The sequence below is a fragment of the Phyllobates terribilis genome, unplaced genomic scaffold (assembly GCF_046119375.1).
Source record: "Phyllobates terribilis strain yellow unplaced genomic scaffold, ASM4611937v1 Scaffold_7__3_contigs__length_470593459, whole genome shotgun sequence".
Taxonomy (NCBI): Eukaryota; Metazoa; Chordata; class Amphibia; order Anura; family Dendrobatidae; genus Phyllobates; species Phyllobates terribilis.
In genome coordinates, this window is record NW_027362767.1 from 385,567,880 (window position 1) to 385,585,439 (window position 17,560).

The following is a 17,560-nucleotide window of genomic DNA, read 5'->3' on the forward strand; positions in this document are numbered from 1 at the left end:
TGTAAGGACAATTTTACTAGTCATACTAGTGGTATGGCTTTATAGGTCATAGAATAACAATAAAAATTATACCTCTATTGTAGTAATCTGATGTACCAGTGCAGAGAAATCAAACTTTGAAGCCACATACTAATTATCCTGGCACTCAGAGTACATTGGCACACCCCTAGTACACTTCCAGGATAATTTGTATAGGACTTCACAGCTTGATTTCTCAGCTTTGGCACTTCGAATTACTACAAAACAGATATAATTTTTATTATTATACTATGACCTATACAGCCAATACCACTAGTCATGAAAAGTTCACTTTAACTTTCAAAGAAGAAAGTATAATAAAAATATACCATGATAGTTCATACATTGTAACACCCAGCATAATTTTATTTATATATGTGTTTTGATGATAAACCATTGTTACCTGCTTCAAAAAAAATTTGCATTAAAGTATCTCCAGTCATTCACTTCAAAAACTTCAATTTACAAATGCATATCCTATCTAGATCTAAAAATTGAGTACTCCATCCAGGCTGTGCACTTGATTAATATCAATATAGGACATAGTTTTACTATAGCCCTTTACTTCCTCCCTGCTGAAAGAGAGAAAGTTTAAAAGGGGTTTTCAGGGCTTCCAATAGTGATGACCTATCACCAATCCTTAGGCTAGGTCATCAGTGTCAAATCAGTGTGGATCCAACATCTGAAACTCCACCAATCAGCCATGTGCAACATTGGCGATGGACTGATGTAAATGGTGAACAGCACAGCTCTGTTATATGTGTAGTCACCATTCCTGGGTACTGAAGCTCAGATCCTATTAACTCCAATAGGAGCTGATCTGTGAAACTTGAGGCTGCACAGTGTATGGAGCTCTGCTGTTCCAGCTTCATTCACTGCATACATCCAACCAGAGCTGGAAACAGCTGATCAGACAGACATTCTGTTATGCACACGCCCGGGCTAAGCGGCGTGTGCGTGGGATTGGTAGTGATTCCACTGGACCGCGCCGGAGAGTGAATGCCTGGAGGGGCGTGACTAAGTATTCACCCGATCCGACCAGGGTCGCACGACGGCATACGACGCCAGTGCACCAAGGAGGAACCGAGCAGAGGGACCAGGTGCTACTCCAGGACAGACCCCGGACACGGCTGTTGACCCACACAGGGGAATACAGGAACAGGCTGGTAGGCTGGCACACAGACTGGTGGGTATAGGCAGGCACGACTGGTATGCAGGCAGGCGGGTATGCAGGCAGGCGGGTAAAGGCAAGCACAGCTAGAGTGCAGACAGGGAGGCACTAGCAGGTAGGAACACAGGCGGGATAGGACCCAGTACACACCGGGACTCAGGAACAATACAGGCAGAGGGTTACAGGCAAGCACAGCTAGAGTGCAGACAAGGCTGAGCAGGGCAGGACAGGACTGCCGGAGCAGCGGGCAGAAGCAGGGCAGGACAGGACTGCCAGAGCAGCGGGCAGAAGCAGGGCAGGACAGGACTGCCAGAGCAGCGGGCAGAAGCAGGGCAGGACAGGACTGCCAGAGCAGCGGGCAGAAGCAGGGCAGGACAGGACTCTGTTCACACGGAACAGACAGGAAGGGAAAGACAGAGCCAGACACCCACAGGGTACTTGCAGTGAAGTAGCGAGTGGACCACAAACTCACAAACGGGAGTACAGAGACAACAGGCAGGAGTTAGGTACGAGTTCAGACTCTGCAGAAAAAGGAAGGGAACGAACATAGAGGCAAAACAGGTAAAGGATAGGAGAGAGTTCAGACTGGAACTGAGTGTACGGAGGAGACCGACACTGCAGCGGGATACAGGAGCAGGTCTGGGAATACTGCCCCCAGAGAGGCGGGACGAACAGGCAAGGAGCGTGTTCAGACAGGACAGACAAGATACAGGAGCGGGTCTAGGTAATCGGCCCCTAGAAGGCGGGAGGAACAGGCTAGGAGCGTGTTCAGACAGGACAGACAAGATACAGGAACAGGTCTAGGTAATCGGCCCCTAGAAGGCGGGAGGAACAGGCTAGGAGCGTGTTCAGACAGGACAGACAAGAGAACACAGAAAGGACTCAGTCCAGACACAGGAACTAATACCGCAAAGCAGGAGACATACAGGACTCAGTTCAGACACGGGAGCTGATACCGCAAAGCAGGAGAAATACAGGACTCAGTACAGACACGGAAACTGATACAAAAAGCAGGAGACATACAGGACTCAGTTCAGACACGGGAACTGATACAAAAAGCAGGAGACATACAGGACTCAGTTCAGACACGGGAACTAATACCGAAAAGCAGGAGACATACAGGACTTAGTTCAGACACGGGAACTAATACCGCAAAGCAGGAGACATACAGGACTAAGTTCAGACAGGCCTGGAAATACAGCCTCTAGGAAAGGCAGACAAGGAAACAAAGACGGGACCTGGCACCTTCAGAGTGCAAGCACACACTGAAGGAAAACACTTATGCTCAGGCAGGGATAGAAGGGAGCTGCTGAGCTATATACCAAGTGTCAGACAGCAATAGGCTGAGGACGCACAAGGGGTGTGACCCACAGCAGGTACAAAAAGCAGGAAGTGATCGGGCGCCGCCCTTAAGCAGCAGAGACAGACACAAACAGACAGCATGGAGGGAAGCCAGAGAGACACTCTGGACAGGAGATCAAGTGCGCTCTCTTGCACAGTGGGAGATGGACCACCATGCAAGGACGCCGCCAGGTATGTTACAGTACCTCCCCCCTTACGCCCCCTCTTCTTCAGGCCTGCCAGAATCTTCCGCAGGGAATTCGAGGACCAGTCGTTCACTGGGTTGGAGGGGGACAGAGACTTGAGGGTAATCTCTGCTTCGAGGTACATCTTGTCAAGCTCACAGGAAAAAATAGACGGGTTATCAGGTACATAATGAGGAAAAGTCACTGTCTCTTTGTTATCTGGTGGTACCCCGGAGGATTCAGGAAACAACTGGAGGTCCTCCGCCGGGTCAGAAGAGTGCAGAGGCTCAGAGAAAACAACTGCTTCAGAGTACACTAGGTCGGACTCACTGGAGGAAGCAGGCGAGGTATCGGGTACCGAGTATAGGAAAGTCTCTGTCCATTCACCACCAGGTGGCACCCCAAAGGGTTCTGAACACAACTGGAGGTCCTCCGCCTGGTCGGAGGGGTGTAGAGACTCGGGAGTAACCTCTGCTTCGGAGTACACTAGGTTGGACTCACTGGAGGAAGCAGGCGAGGTATCAGGTACCGAGTATAGGAAAGTCTCTGTCCATTCACCACCAGGTGGCACCCCGAAGGGTTCTGAACACAACTGGAGGTCCTCCGCCTGGTCGGAGGGGTGTAGAGACTCGGGAGTAACTTCTGCTTCGGAGTACACTAGGTTGGACTCACTGGACGAAGCGAGCGAGGTATCAGGTACAGAGTATAGGAGAGTCTCTGTCCTTTCGTTACCAGGTAGCACCCCGAAGGGTTCAGGAGACAACTGGAGATCCTCCGCCTGGTCGGAGGGGTGTAGAGACTCGGAGGTAACTACTACTTTGGGGTACCCATTGTCAGGCTCACAGGACGAAGCGGACAAAGTATTGAGTACCGGGTGTAGAGAAGTCTCTCTCCATTTGTCATCGAGTGGTATCCCGGAGGATTCAGGAGGCAACAGGGGATCCTCCGCCAGGTAGTAGAGGTGCACAGACTCAGAGGTAACCACAGCTTTGGAGCATCCTTGGACATGCACACCGGTTAAAGAGAGAGAAGCATCTGATGCCGGGTGCAGGAAGTTCTCCTGTGTGGAGTCTGGATGGGCAGAAGTCTCTTCGGGCAGGAGAACTGGTGCACTACCCACGCACATTACCCATTGGGGTTTCTCCGGGATACAGGGAGATGAAGCTTCAGTAGGGACTTCTAGGTTGGGGTCAGGAGGTCTCAGGGAGGACAGACCCTGGCGTGACGGCTTGCCTCTACGTCTAGCACGTCTGGACTGCCTCTTGAGGTTGAGAGAAGTATTCCGGAAAGCGTAGTCACCCTGTGAGGATTCTGGGTGGGCAGTAGTCTCATTGGGCTGGAGGACTATTGCGCTACCCACACACATTACCCATCGGGGCTGCTCCGGGATATTGGGAGGTGAAGCTTCAGCAGGAGCCTCCGGGTTAGGATCATCGAAGACCATTAGAAAGGCCACCAGGAAGGCCATTAGGTCCCGGAGGATCGGATCCTGTGTTTCATATAGGGGGTTGATCCATTCCAAGGCATCACCCGCCAGGTAAGACATCATAAAGGCCACTTTAGCCCAATCGGAAGGAAAGTAGAGAGGGTAGGCCTTAAAGTGTAGCATGCATTGCTCCACAAATGCACGACACTGTCTTGGATCCCCATAGTAACGTGGCGGATCCGCAGGAACGAGAGCTGATAGATCCATCTGGACGGTGCGTAATTTCGCCTGGAACTCAGCTAAGAGAAAAAAAATTTATTTATTTATTTTAATGCATATATTCGCTGGAAAACTTCTCAGAGGGCGAAGGCCGTGGGGCTCAACGGGAACCATGGCCTGAGCATGCTGTTATGCACACGCCCGGGCTAAGCGGCGTGTGCGTGGGATTGGTAGTGATTCCACTGGACCGCGCCGGAGAGTGAATGCCTGGAGGGGCGTGACTAAGTATTCACCCGATCCGACCAGGGTCGCACGACTGCATACGACGCCAGTGCACCAAGGAGGAACCGAGCAGAGGGACCAGGTGCTACTCCAGGACAGACCCCGGACACGGCTGTTGACCCACACAGGGGAATACAGGAACAGGCTGGTAGGCTGGCACACAGACTGGTGGGTATAGGCAGGCACGACTGGTATGCAGGCAGGCGGGTATGCAGGCAGGGGGGTAAAGGCAAGCACAGCTAGAGTGCAGACAGGGAGGCACTAGCAGGTAGGAACACAGGCGGGATAGGACCCAGTACACACCGGGACTCAGGAACAATACAGGCAGAGGGTTACAGGCAAGCACAGCTAGAGTGCAGACAAGGCTGAGCAGGGCAGGACAGGACTGCCGGAGCAGCGGGCAGAAGCAGGGCAGGACAGGACTGCCAGAGCAGCGGGCAGAAGCAGGGCAGGACAGGACTGCCAGAGCAGCGGGCAGAAGCAGGGCAGGACAGGACTCTGTTCACACGGAACAGACAGGAAGGGAAAGACAGAGCCAGACACCCACAGGGTACTTGCAGTGAAGTAGCGAGTGGACCACAAACTCACAAACGGGAGTACAGAGACAACAGGCAGGAGTTAGGTACGAGTTCAGACTCTGCAGAAAAAGGAAGGGAACGAACATAGAGGCAAAACAGGTAAAGGATAGGAGAGAGTTCAGACTGGAACTGAGTGTACGGAGGAGACCGACACTGCAGCGGGATACAGGAGCAGGTCTGGGAATACTGCCCCCAGAGAGGCGGGACGAACAGGCAAGGAGCGTGTTCAGACAGGACAGACAAGATACAGGAGCGGGTCTAGGTAATCGGCCCCTAGAAGGCGGGAGGAACAGGCTAGGAGCGTGTTCAGACAGGACAGACAAGATACAGGAACAGGTCTAGGTAATCGGCCCCTAGAAGGCGGGAGGAACAGGCTAGGAGCGTGTTCAGACAGGACAGACAAGAGAACACAGAAAGGACTCAGTCCAGACACGGGAACTAATACCGCAAAGCAGGAGACATACAGGACTCAGTTCAGACACGGGAGCTGATACCGCAAAGCAGGAGAAATACAGGACTCAGTACAGACACGGAAACTGATACAAAAAGCAGGAGACATACAGGACTCAGTTCAGACACGGGAACTGATACAAAAAGCAGGAGACATACAGGACTCAGTTCAGACACGGGAACTAATACCGAAAAGCAGGAGACATACAGGACTAAGTTCAGACAGGCCTGGAAATACAGCCTCCAGGAAAGGCAGACAAGGAAACAAAGACGGGACCTGGCACCTTCAGAGTGCAAGCACACACTGAAGGAAAACACTTATGCTCAGGCAGGGATAGAAGGGAGCTGCTGAGCTATATACCAAGTGTCAGACAGCAATAGGCTGAGGACGCACAAGGGGTGTGACCCACAGCAGGTACAAAAAGCAGGAAGTGATCGGGCGCCGCCCTTAAGCAGCAGAGACAGACACAAACAGACAGCATGGAGGGAAGCCAGAGAGACACTCTGGACAGGAGATCAAGTGCGCTCTCTTGCACAGTGGGAGATGGACCACCATGCAAGGACGCCGCCAGGTATGTTACACATTCATGTTCATGGGGGAGTTGAAGAGCATTTGGTTGACATCTCTTGACGCTGGTGATGAGCTACTGATTATCCTCATGGAGCAGTCTAGCCTTGGAATCGGACAGCAACACACAGATGTGTCAATCTGTCCTGAGTACGGCCCACGATGCAAGGACCAGGATGGATGTCTCCTGACCTGCTCTCTACAGCCAAATATATGACCTATTGCCTCCAGGTCAAAAGACCTGCAGCCAGTCCACAATGTTTAAATGCAGCCTTAGACTTGTAGGTGATGTGATAGATCTGTGGACGGAGTACAGTGGGGGACACTGTCTTCAGTGCAAATTAATTTTACTTAACCATACCCATCATTAATATAATGCATACAATCTGCACCCTCCTATGCATTGTGATGGCACTGCTTTTACATTTTATTATGTGTGCTTGTATAGCGCCATCAGATTTCTCAGCGCTTTACAGACATCCGCATAAGTCAGTACATAAAGTGTTGACTTTGTGGTCAACTTTGTGGCCCAATATCTAAATTCCCTAGCAGTATGTCTTTGGAGTGTGGAAGTCTTTTAGTTGAGATGAATCTGTGCTGCACTTTATGTACACGCTCAGTGGTGAGACAGTGCTGAGGAGTTGGAGTTGGAAGTCAGGGAAATTGAGGAGTCGGTGGTTTGGCTTACCCACTCAACAGTCCTGGTTCGAGGACCATAAAATTGGGCACCTGAAGTGTGCAAATGTGGCATTCAAACAGCTTTCAGAAATCCTACTTGGGGCAACTTCAGGACCGCTGGCAGAAGAAAAATTTACATGGCGTGAGCGTGAAAATTTTGATATGTGTGACCAGATTTACAGCACATGCCACATACTGCAGTGCGAAGATAATGAAGAAGTAATGTCTGCTACAAAGACCTGTGCAGATACAATGTCACACGAGGAATGTCTTTGAGCGATACATTTGTAACAACCCTTCTGGAGGATAGGGTTGCATTACATGCATTCTCTAGGTCTGACCTTCATTCTGAAAAAATATCTTACTGGAAATTGGAGATCTGTCAGTGTTCTGATAAAATGACACTTCCTTCCTTGAGGAAAACTGACACTTGCCTTGTATCTAGACTGTGAGTTCAGTTGGTAAGAATGATGTTTAAAATGTTCACAGTTTCCTTACTATATACAGTGCAAAACTACCAGACACTACAACCAATGTTTATGGGGGTCTCCTCACTGTTGGGGGCTGAATCGGACATTTTGAATTCAAATGCACGATATTTTTGTTCTCCGAGGTGTCTGGAAGCGGCTTTCTTACCGCTCCCCATCGAAAATGCATGAACACTTTGCCAAGTCGAGTGTTCATGTGCACAGGGGAGTCTGATCAATTTTCTGACTGCTCCCTTTCCATTCACCTGAGAAATACTTGGTGACCATTCACTCCCAATATTAAAAGGGTTATCCGATATCCATAGCCGGGAGTGATCAATGTTGATGTTATGCCCAAACACACCTGCCAAGATGAGAGCATGATTGATAGGTGTAGTGTCCTAATTAACACAGCACATACACAAAACCTCCCCTCCGTGCCATACTGTAATTGGTTATTCCAAGTCGTTGACTAATGTTGCAGTATCTGTGTAGGGTGGATAGCCTTAGGTTGGTTTTAGCCTATATCTCTATTGGTTTTTACCATTACACCCATCATTTCACAAGCACTTGAACAACTAGACTTCTTCCTCAAGGGAGGACCCTCCACCAGTCCGGTTCACCAACAACGCACTATATTTTTAGTTCTGAGAAAGTGCCTCTGAATTTTTAGGCTCTTGGGTGGAATTGACCTCTATTTTGGTACAGGGTCAATTTCCAGCATGAAGGGAAAATAATCTTGCTTTACCATAAAAATCTAAAGAATCAGCTGGCACCCTCTTAGTTCCATCAGCACAGTATGAACAGGACCGGTCTTTCTGGATATTAAGACCTATTGGCACATGCAGCCGGCTCTAGGTAAATTTCAGCAAGGAAAATTATTTCAGGGAGACCATTCTGGTAGAAACGTGACTCTCTTACGCACTTCTAATGTAAAAATAAGCTCTGACATTTCATCCATAGTGACATTATGTGCTGTCCTGTGTCAGCCATTACTGATTACTCACTGTCAGTGGGTGCCAAGAACAAGCCTCTACAACTAGTCAACTGCGTTTTCTCGATCCCCGGCATTAAAAGTAAGTTTTTATCTGAAACGCCACAGCCTTTCAGAGACAAATATACACGCTTTGGGCAGCATATATCAACTGACAGATTCCCTTTAAGGATTTTTTCATATATCAGTATTTTTGATCAGTATTTCATCAGTATTTGTATGCCAAAACTAGAAGTGTCTTCAAAATACAGTGTAAATCTTTCAATTATAGTTTATAGGTTCCACTCCTGGTTTTGGCATAGAAACACTGATGCAAAATACTGACCAGATACTGACATGTGAATGAGCCTTAGGGCTAAGTTCCCATGATGAGTACTTGGTGCATTTTTGCATCCAAACCTTCTAACTACAATCGACCAACACAGGAACAAAAACCCATTTTTCTCCCCCCTCCCTCCCCTAGGCAACTAAGACCTCCTGTGACTGAAGGAAAATCGACTCTCATTCCCTTGCAGTCTAACTGGAATGTAGATAACCCACACCTGACCGGACCCCTTCCCCAAAACCCTCCTACACCTCAAATCAGGTAACTAGATATCTCAATAATATAAGAAGGCAACCTAAACTTGCCACTAAACAATTCCCTTCCTTTTCTCCATATAAGGGGGACCCTCCGACCTCGTAATCAAAAGACCCTCCAGAAAGCTCATAACTGCCTCTCAACCAGGAAAAACTTCTATGGCTCCCATCCTGACTATCTTCCCTCCTCCCATTGCTTTTAGCCCACTAGCCACCTTTTAAAACAATGATTTTTAACTTCTTGTAACCTACGTATTTAATAAAATTGGACAATTTTAACATCTTCATTGTTATTTTTTGCCACATACCCTATACACTAGCGCAAGTTGTTTTATATATTTTTATCTTGAAAACATCAGACAACTGTGGTAGTTGTCCTCTCTTGCAGCAGATATAGGGCATACCTATTAGCGCCACCATTCCATTGAATTGGTATAAACTGCTGTTGCAAAAATTATTTTTGTCTATTGTATTTTTATGTCTCCATATTAAAATTAAAAATTAGATCAGCAACCTGACAAATTTACTGTAATGTATGTCAGAGTTTGGGAAGTTTACTCTACCTCATGGCTGTCGTAGATTTAGTTTTGTGCTCCGGTCCACACGTCAAGGTATCTACCCTATCGATAGAATAGGAGATAACTTCTTGATCGCTGGGACTCCCACAGAGTGCCACACCAAGATTAGGGCACTACAGGGCCCCACTGGGACTCAAGATTAGGGCACTACATGGCCTTCTGGGACTCCCACAAAGTGCCACACCAAAATTAGGGCACTACACGGCCCCGCTGGGACTCCCACAGAGTGCCACACCAAGACTAGGGCACTACATGGCCCCACTGGGACTCCCACAGAGTGCCACACCAAGACAAGGGCACTACAAGGCCCGTCTAAATGAAGTGGAGGTTGAGCATGCACTTCTCACCCGCATTCATTATAGACAGCCGAGTAAAGCACACTTCAAAATTCTAGCAGTCCCATAGACAATAAGTGGAGGTGCAAATACTCGGCCCCACCCTCCCACCAAACCTGAGAAAGGTCACTCTGAAGAGAGCCTCTTACGAATGATTCAGTGGGGGTGCCCATAAGTTGGATAAATTACATGCTTGGTGCAACTCCATTAAATGGGTTGTCTGGAGAGGACATTGACATGGTGGACATGCTTGCTGACAAAAAGCACAATATTCCCTTAACTCCTTGATCGAGAATCATTTAATTGTGCTAGCATCCCTGCAAAATTAAGTCATGCTACATCATTCTATTTTATATATGTGTGCACAGAAACGGACATAGAAAGAAGAGGGCCCCAGTGCAAGAACAGTATAATGGTCCTTTGCGAGTCCAATACGTCTGTGACAAAAGCTGCATTGAAGGTGGTAATAGTGGCTCACATACCTCTTCGGCCCCTGGACATAGGTTGCACCAATGTCAGGAGCACCCCTGTGTGTGCATTCATACATTATCAAACATTAACCAGTCCTGGGTCAAATCCCACCAAGGACAACATCTGCAAGGATTGTGTATGTTCTCCCCGTGTTTCCGTGGGTTTTCCAGTTGCCTCCCACACTCCAAAGACATACTGATAGGGAATTTAGATTGTGATCCCCAATGGGGACAGTGCCAATAATGTCTGTAAAGCGCTGTGGAATTAAAGAGGTTGTCCAGGTTTCCCTCTCCTCTGGTTTCGTTGGTAAAGCGCGCGGTGGATGCTGGGCTGTAAAACCCCACCCACAGCCCATCAATCATGGGGAACGCGTCACTGGGTCACGCCCGGCTGCAGCCGGTACTTGTGTATCAGCGGATGTCGGATCCGGCTGCAGCCGGGGTCACGTGATGCTTGGTGAGCGGCCAGCGATAGCACCGCTCACAGGCAATAAAAAACACGCAAGGTATTTACAAAAGACTTGTTGCCACAATTTAAATCCACGGGGGCAATGTTAATTGTTGTGAACAACCTCTAATGTCTTTGTATAAGTGAGTAAAATAAATAGTACGAGCAAAACCCCCTTTACCTCCATAGATTGCAGAGGTTTTTTGCCAGCAGGGGGAGCCTTAAACACAGCTCCACTATCCGGCTGTCTCACCGCACAGTATAATTAATTATAATGAGTTTATAATTGTAATATTGTTATTTCCTTGTTGCTTGTGGTTTAAAATGAACCCCAGTAACCTAGAGGAATCAATTGTGTGATTGTTTGCCTGCTACTAACATTCATGAAAGAATATTTTCTGAAATTGGAGCGTTTTCCCTATGAAACATTCCTCTGCTCTGGTCCGGTGTTCAGTCCTGTTGCCTTCTGAGATCGGTCTTCACTGCTGCTGGTGCACTTCTTATGCTAAGTAGGTCCCTTGACGTGATGATGTTGCGTCTGGTCTGGGTCATTAAGACTTAGGTCCTAGTAAGTGCAGATCTGAAATGCAATAGATGGCCACGTTCACACGTTCAGTATTGGGTCAGTATTTTACCTCAGTATGTGTAAGCCAAAACCAGGAGTGGGTGATAAATACAGAAGTGGTGACGTGTTTCTATTATACTTTTCCTCTGACTCTTCACTCCTGATTTTGGCTACAAATACTGATGAAAAATACTGGCCAAATACTGAACATGGCCTCAACCTCACTATTTTTGCAAAACTTTTTGCAGTGGGATTTACCGCGGTGGTATGTCCGCAGCAGGAGGTCAGCAGCAGTAATGCCCCATGGGTACGGATGTGCGCATAATGTGCAAAGGCAACAGATTTTTCAGTCGGAAAATTTGCTGCGTGTTACATTACCGAATAATGGCATGTGCACATCCCCATACTGCAGGTCCACATTGGATCTGAATGTTCAGACTTAAGTGTGAATAAGACCCAAGTCAGTAAATGACACACTTGGTGCTTCAGTCTTGCAGACTTTATTCACACTTTGAAGAGTGTCCAAACTTTATTTTATTTTTTCAGTTTTTGTTTTGCTTGTTTCTAGAAAAAAAATGGTAGCCCGAGGGTTTGTGCGAGCACAATGTAATGAATACACAATGATGATTGCAGTCAGTGGTAGACAATGGCAGGGCAGGGGGCAGAGAGGTGTGAGAAGGACACAATGACCCTGAGAAATCAGCTTGTCAGAAGAACAATATGGAGAAGACAGGACCAGAGTCTCAGATCTTCCATCTAATTCTGCTTTAACAGTGAAACCCACTGTGTTCTTGATGCAATTAACTCAATTGTTTTTGCAGTCCTACAATGAACACATAAATCAATTATTAGTAAGTGTCTCTTTCTTCTCCACTAATGTGGGACTTGGATGAGACTCTCATAATGATTATTGGTGAATGCCAAAGAAGAATCACTGGATATGGGGGGGGGGGGGGGTAAATTATAAATTGGTCTCTTAAATTTTCTTAAGCTGTCCATCTGATTTGAAGACATTGGAATTGCATGTTAAATGGTTTTCTATTACTATTCGTATCAATATCAGTCTTTCATAACACATTCAATCGTATGTTAAGATATGCTGCAACCTTCAAAGCAGAAATTTCACCGAAAGATAAGGATCAAGGTGCAGAGAGGCTTGCAGGCAAAGGCTGAAACATGCTGCATACATGTATATTGTGTACAGTGGGTCCATAGAAGATGCTGCATGGATATATAGGGCAGTTGTGTTCAGAAAAACATGGAGTTCATGGCTGAAGTCCAGTCACTAGAGCATCATTTGTTGGACCATTGCAGTATCTGCTACTTGCAACATAATTTTGTTGTAATTGTCAAATATTTATCAAAGTTTTTCTAGATGAGCATTAGGTTTGGATGGCAGAACATATACATTGTATCCATATTCTTTGGACTAGTGACTATTCTATGAGCTATAGATTTCATTTCCTGTCTGCCCCTGAGTCAAGCATGTGGCTGTGCAGGGCCGCTGGCGCGTTTGATGGCCGTCACTTTCAGCTGTGTCTGCTAGTAATGACGCAGCAGGGGCGACACACAAGAAAAATTTAACGTCGCAGTGCTGACCAGGCCACATCATTACTAGCAGACACAGCTACACAGTGCACTGCGCACGGCCATGTCTGGTAAAGTGACACCCATCAAACAGCGCCAGTGGCCCTGCACAGCTGCCCGGGCCCCGACGGTGAGTGGGCTACCCTGATGGTCCAGGGACCTGGCACTTGCCCGGGGGCTGACGCCGGCCCTGTGTAAACTGACCCGTGGTACGTGTTTCAAATCCGCAACATGTCAATTTCTTCTTGCAGTTAGGCTGAGTTTTATGTGCAGATTTTCCCCATAGACTTGCATTAGACACAGAAAATCCACAGGTAATATAATGCTTATAATCCACACATGAAAGGTTGTCAAAGCCAAATAGCAAGAAGTATTAAAAACAAAGCAGCTTTTATTTAAAACATGACATACCAAAAAGAGACAAAAAGCATAGCATAAAAATGCAACATAGAAACACATCTAAATAAAAAATGCAAGTAACCAAATTTACTTAATAGGTGCAGAAATGCTGAAAAAAATCTGCAACATCAAAAACTCATCAAATACTCATTGTGAGGTGGGAACGTAGCCTAAAAGGGTTGCAGAAGCAGAGGAAGGGTTCTCCAATCTGGCCACCAATGTTTCATGGTTTTATACTGGTTTTATAATGGTTTTATAATGAGTGGTCATTGACTATGACTAAACATAAGACCAGAAACACAATGAACACATGCCCTGCTGTAAGTAAATAAGTAAAATCAATATAAATAGCATAAGGTAATTAGTAAACACTGTTTTTGATAAAAAAAAAAAAAAAAGTGTAAAAGCCATCCCACCAGCGTCAAGGTGCACCCAAATTGGAATGGTCCTAACTTCTAGTCAAAGTGATGTCAATGTGAATAAGAGCTGAGCAGGACCAGGTCCAGAATATGGTCCCGATGGGGTATAAGGTGCAATTTTGGGAAAACCCCTTTAGAAGGCTTCACCAACCCTGGTCTTCAGGAACTTTATCCTACTCTTTACCTTGCCCATTATCCCCTTCACTATTTAGACACTGAAGGAAAAAATTAATTGGACATTGAGTGGCTGTTTTTTTTTTTGTGTATTGAATGGTAGTATCGCATGCTATGTGGTAATATGAATATCCAAAGAAAGGGGAACGGTCCTTATATATGCACTTCCATTAATATATATATATTTTAAAAGAAAAAGGAATCGGGAGCAAATCAAATAAAATTTCAAATTTTATTGCAGTACTTCAGAGTAAAACACACACGATTCAAAATAAGTAAAAAATAGATGACAAGGGAAAAGAAGTGACACCAAAGTGCCACACAACCACAGGATTAATTTTTTTTTTTAAATAATATATATAGGGCAGGGACAGGTAAATACAAATTGGGACTCCCATAACAGATAAACAGCAATAGTTGTTAAAACATGATTAATTTCTGGGACGTAGACAGAAAAGTCATTGCAAGTACAGTCAGAAATAATTCACTAGTGTATGTCAGTAACATCCCATGCGTAAATACAGTTAGTGCATAAAGTCAAAGGTAGAATATAAGGCAACTGGCAACTAACGTTCCATACATATAAGGACAACCTACAGGTCGTATGAAACATGTAAAGTGCTAGTGCAAACAACTTCACAAGTTGCCAGTATTCATTGCCAGTATGACAAGTTGCGCGTATTCATGAGACTTATGAAACATATAAGGTGCAAGTGCGGTTGAAAATTGTTGCTACGTATGTTATAACAAGTTACCAGTATTCAGTTTAGGGAGAGAAATCACTCTTGCCTATAGGATGGATATCCTAACATAAAAAAAAAAACAATAGCTAGCAGCATATAAAAATGAAGTCCCGCAATTCAAGCTAAGTATAAAGCCCAATATACAACCTGTGGTTAGATGTGGGAGCAGCCCCGACGTGTGTTTCGCGTCCAGTTTCTTCGGAGGGCGATTGTCACGCAAGATGAGGATAGGACTAAGTGCAACACGAAGGGAAGAGGGGAAGGAAGCCCAAACACTAGGGAAAGGGGGAGTGGAGACCCCTAGGCAGATCTAATCACTCTGCCTACCCTATCGTCGCTATATAGGTTCCACACCTATCGCCGAGCAGGAACCTAAGCCCTGAATGTCCCTAGAGCTTGGCCCTAGATAGGGAGGGGACAGGGTGAACACTAGTCAAGCCCCACTACAAACTAAAGACAACAAAGTAGACAAACAAAGGGGAACACTTAGCTTGAGTAAACACCAGAGAGATAACGCCAACTGTCCTCCAAGGGCACCAGAGAAGAAACTAACCAACTGCTAGTGCTCCAAGCCTGCACAGAGGTACAGAGAACTATCACTGGCACCTCTCTGGAGAAACTGAGAGTTTTTAACTACAAAGCAAGGGTGTGTCAATCAGCAGCAGAAGGTGGAGGTCGCTGCTCGGTCCTAAAGGAAGAAGAAGGATATAACAATACTAAAGAGATAAGAGGATCAAGAAGGTGTCTGCAATGCCAAGCGCAGTGACCTTCTGCAGCCATCTCCAGAGCGACTGTCTGTCACACCTGACACACCCGTGACAGCGACTGTGTCAGAGTGGTAGGCAGAGGGTATATATAGCTTGGCGGTATATGCGCACATGTCCTGGTGATAACACAGCGCTTCCGGTCCCAGAGGCCAGCGCCGGAAGCGAAGGAGTCGGCGTTCAACCTTTGACTTTCTGCACTAACTGTATTAACGCATGGGATGTTACTGACATACTAATGAATTATTTCTGACTATACTTCCAATGACTTTTCTGTCTAGTACTTATCTTTTGGAATATATGTGGTAATATGGCATCATTGGATAGCGGTATTATTTAGACATAGTATAGTGGTGTTATCTGGGTACTGAATTTCTTTATGGCGTAGTCATGCTTTGGGATAATTTATATAAAAATATTGTATATATGGAATTACTCTCGTTAGGTTGGTACGTCTTTTTTTTTTTCTGGAAAATGCCTGTATCCGATTCAATATCCAGTCATCGCCCTCGAAAAAAATACGTTTCTTAATCGGGTCTCCTGTTTTGATGCTAAATCTGACTTTGTGACATACAAATTTTATGCCTTCGTCTGCTGATCGATAGAAGTAAGGAAAATCTAACATTTATTAGCACAAAGGACAGGAATCTGTCCTTGAAATTCTGCTAGAAGACAGCCGTGATGGCTTATCCACATATTTGTTTTAGCCGACCCCCCTCGTTTGCAATAACCGTAAAGACGTGGTGTATAAATGAATGTCTATATAACAGGTTTAGACTAGTCCGGGTCATTGTGAAAGAGCTATGTGCCCACGCTGCTCAGTATGGCGGAGGTCTGTATCCTATATTATGGTATGGTACGTTTGTTTTGGCCTTAAATAAAGGACAACAGTAATAATGGATCTCGCTAGGACACTAATTTAATTTTGTAGTCGCTTCCTGCCTTGTGTGAACATCACAGATACTTGTGAAGGGGGTAAAGTGTTTACTGGCAGCAATGACTATGAAGTGTGAAAATGGCAGTAATCAGCTTCTACCTCCACTGGCCTGCATTGCTGGAAATGACCAGATCTGCAGTCAAACCACAGCGTGGGTATGCAATTATCACCCTAATACAATCCTGATAGCTCCCAGTGCAATATTCCACCTAATGTCTCATTATGGCTGGGGCTACACAGCGCCACAGACCATGCAGCCAAAGATTTCTCTAGATCGCATGGTAATGCAGGTGAATGGGGTTGCATTGCAATTCACAAGATGCCACAATCGCAACAAGCAGGATGCAAAAACTCTATATCGATATTATTTTTTTTTTTTACAACTTGTGGATGACAATATGACCCCATTCACATGCATTATGCTGTGATGTAGAAACATCTTTGGCTGCGCATTCTGTATAGACCCAGTGTATGGCGCTCACATAGGAGTCAAATATATATCCAATTTCTTGCGTCTTCAATTCTGTGATAATTTAATAAAAGGGTATGTTCACACAGTTTGTTTTTCAAGGGTTTTGGCATGGAAAGCACATTGTATTAAATGGGGATAATCTCCATTCGAACTTTTGTCAGAATCCAAAGACTCTGCTTTGGATTCTGCTTTGAATTTCGGAGAAAATATATGTTGTATTTTTCCCTTCATGTGAACGTACTTTAAGAGGAAACTGGAGGACCCACATAAACATGGGGAGAACATTCAAGCTCCAGGAAAAAGGTTGTATGATGTGTGCAGATACCTCCATCCATCCATGTTACAGACCTATAAACACTCTGTATGCCACCATACGATATGCTCTATAGTCTCATATAGAAGCTATGTTTTATAATTTGGCATCAGAAACCAGCCGAGGAGCAGTATGGCCCCATAGTAGGCTCTGTACGCCTTAATACGACGGTGTGCGTGTGTCTGAACTGCGCCAGCAAAATACAAGTATTCAGAACTGGCAATGTCCCCTGTAATTGCTCTGTTACCGTAGGGTACGGAAAGTATTCAGACTCCTTTAAATTTTTCACTCTTTGTTTCATTGCAGCCATTTGGTAAATTCTAAAAAGTTGATTTTTTTTCTCATCAAAGTACACTCTGCACCCCATCTTGACTGAAAAAAACGCAGAAATTAATAAATT

General features: G+C 45.8%; 1 protein-coding gene across 2 annotated transcripts in view; it reads left to right on the top strand.

The window, feature by feature from the left end:
• LOC141154922 (G-protein coupled receptor 4-like) overlaps window positions 1–17,560 on the top strand; it is a 45,262-nt gene that overhangs the window by 11,040 nt on the left and 16,662 nt on the right. Inside the window, exon 1 of one of the 2 annotated variants that reach the window (XM_073641481.1) lies at window positions 6,003–6,242. The exons of the other annotated variant lie outside the window; for it this stretch is intronic. Coding sequence (XP_073497582.1) covers window positions 6,151–6,242 — 92 coding nt within the window. The 5' untranslated portion in view covers window positions 6,003–6,150. Of the gene's footprint in view, window positions 1–6,002; window positions 6,243–17,560 lie in introns of those variants that run through there. 2 annotated transcript variants of the gene reach the window in all.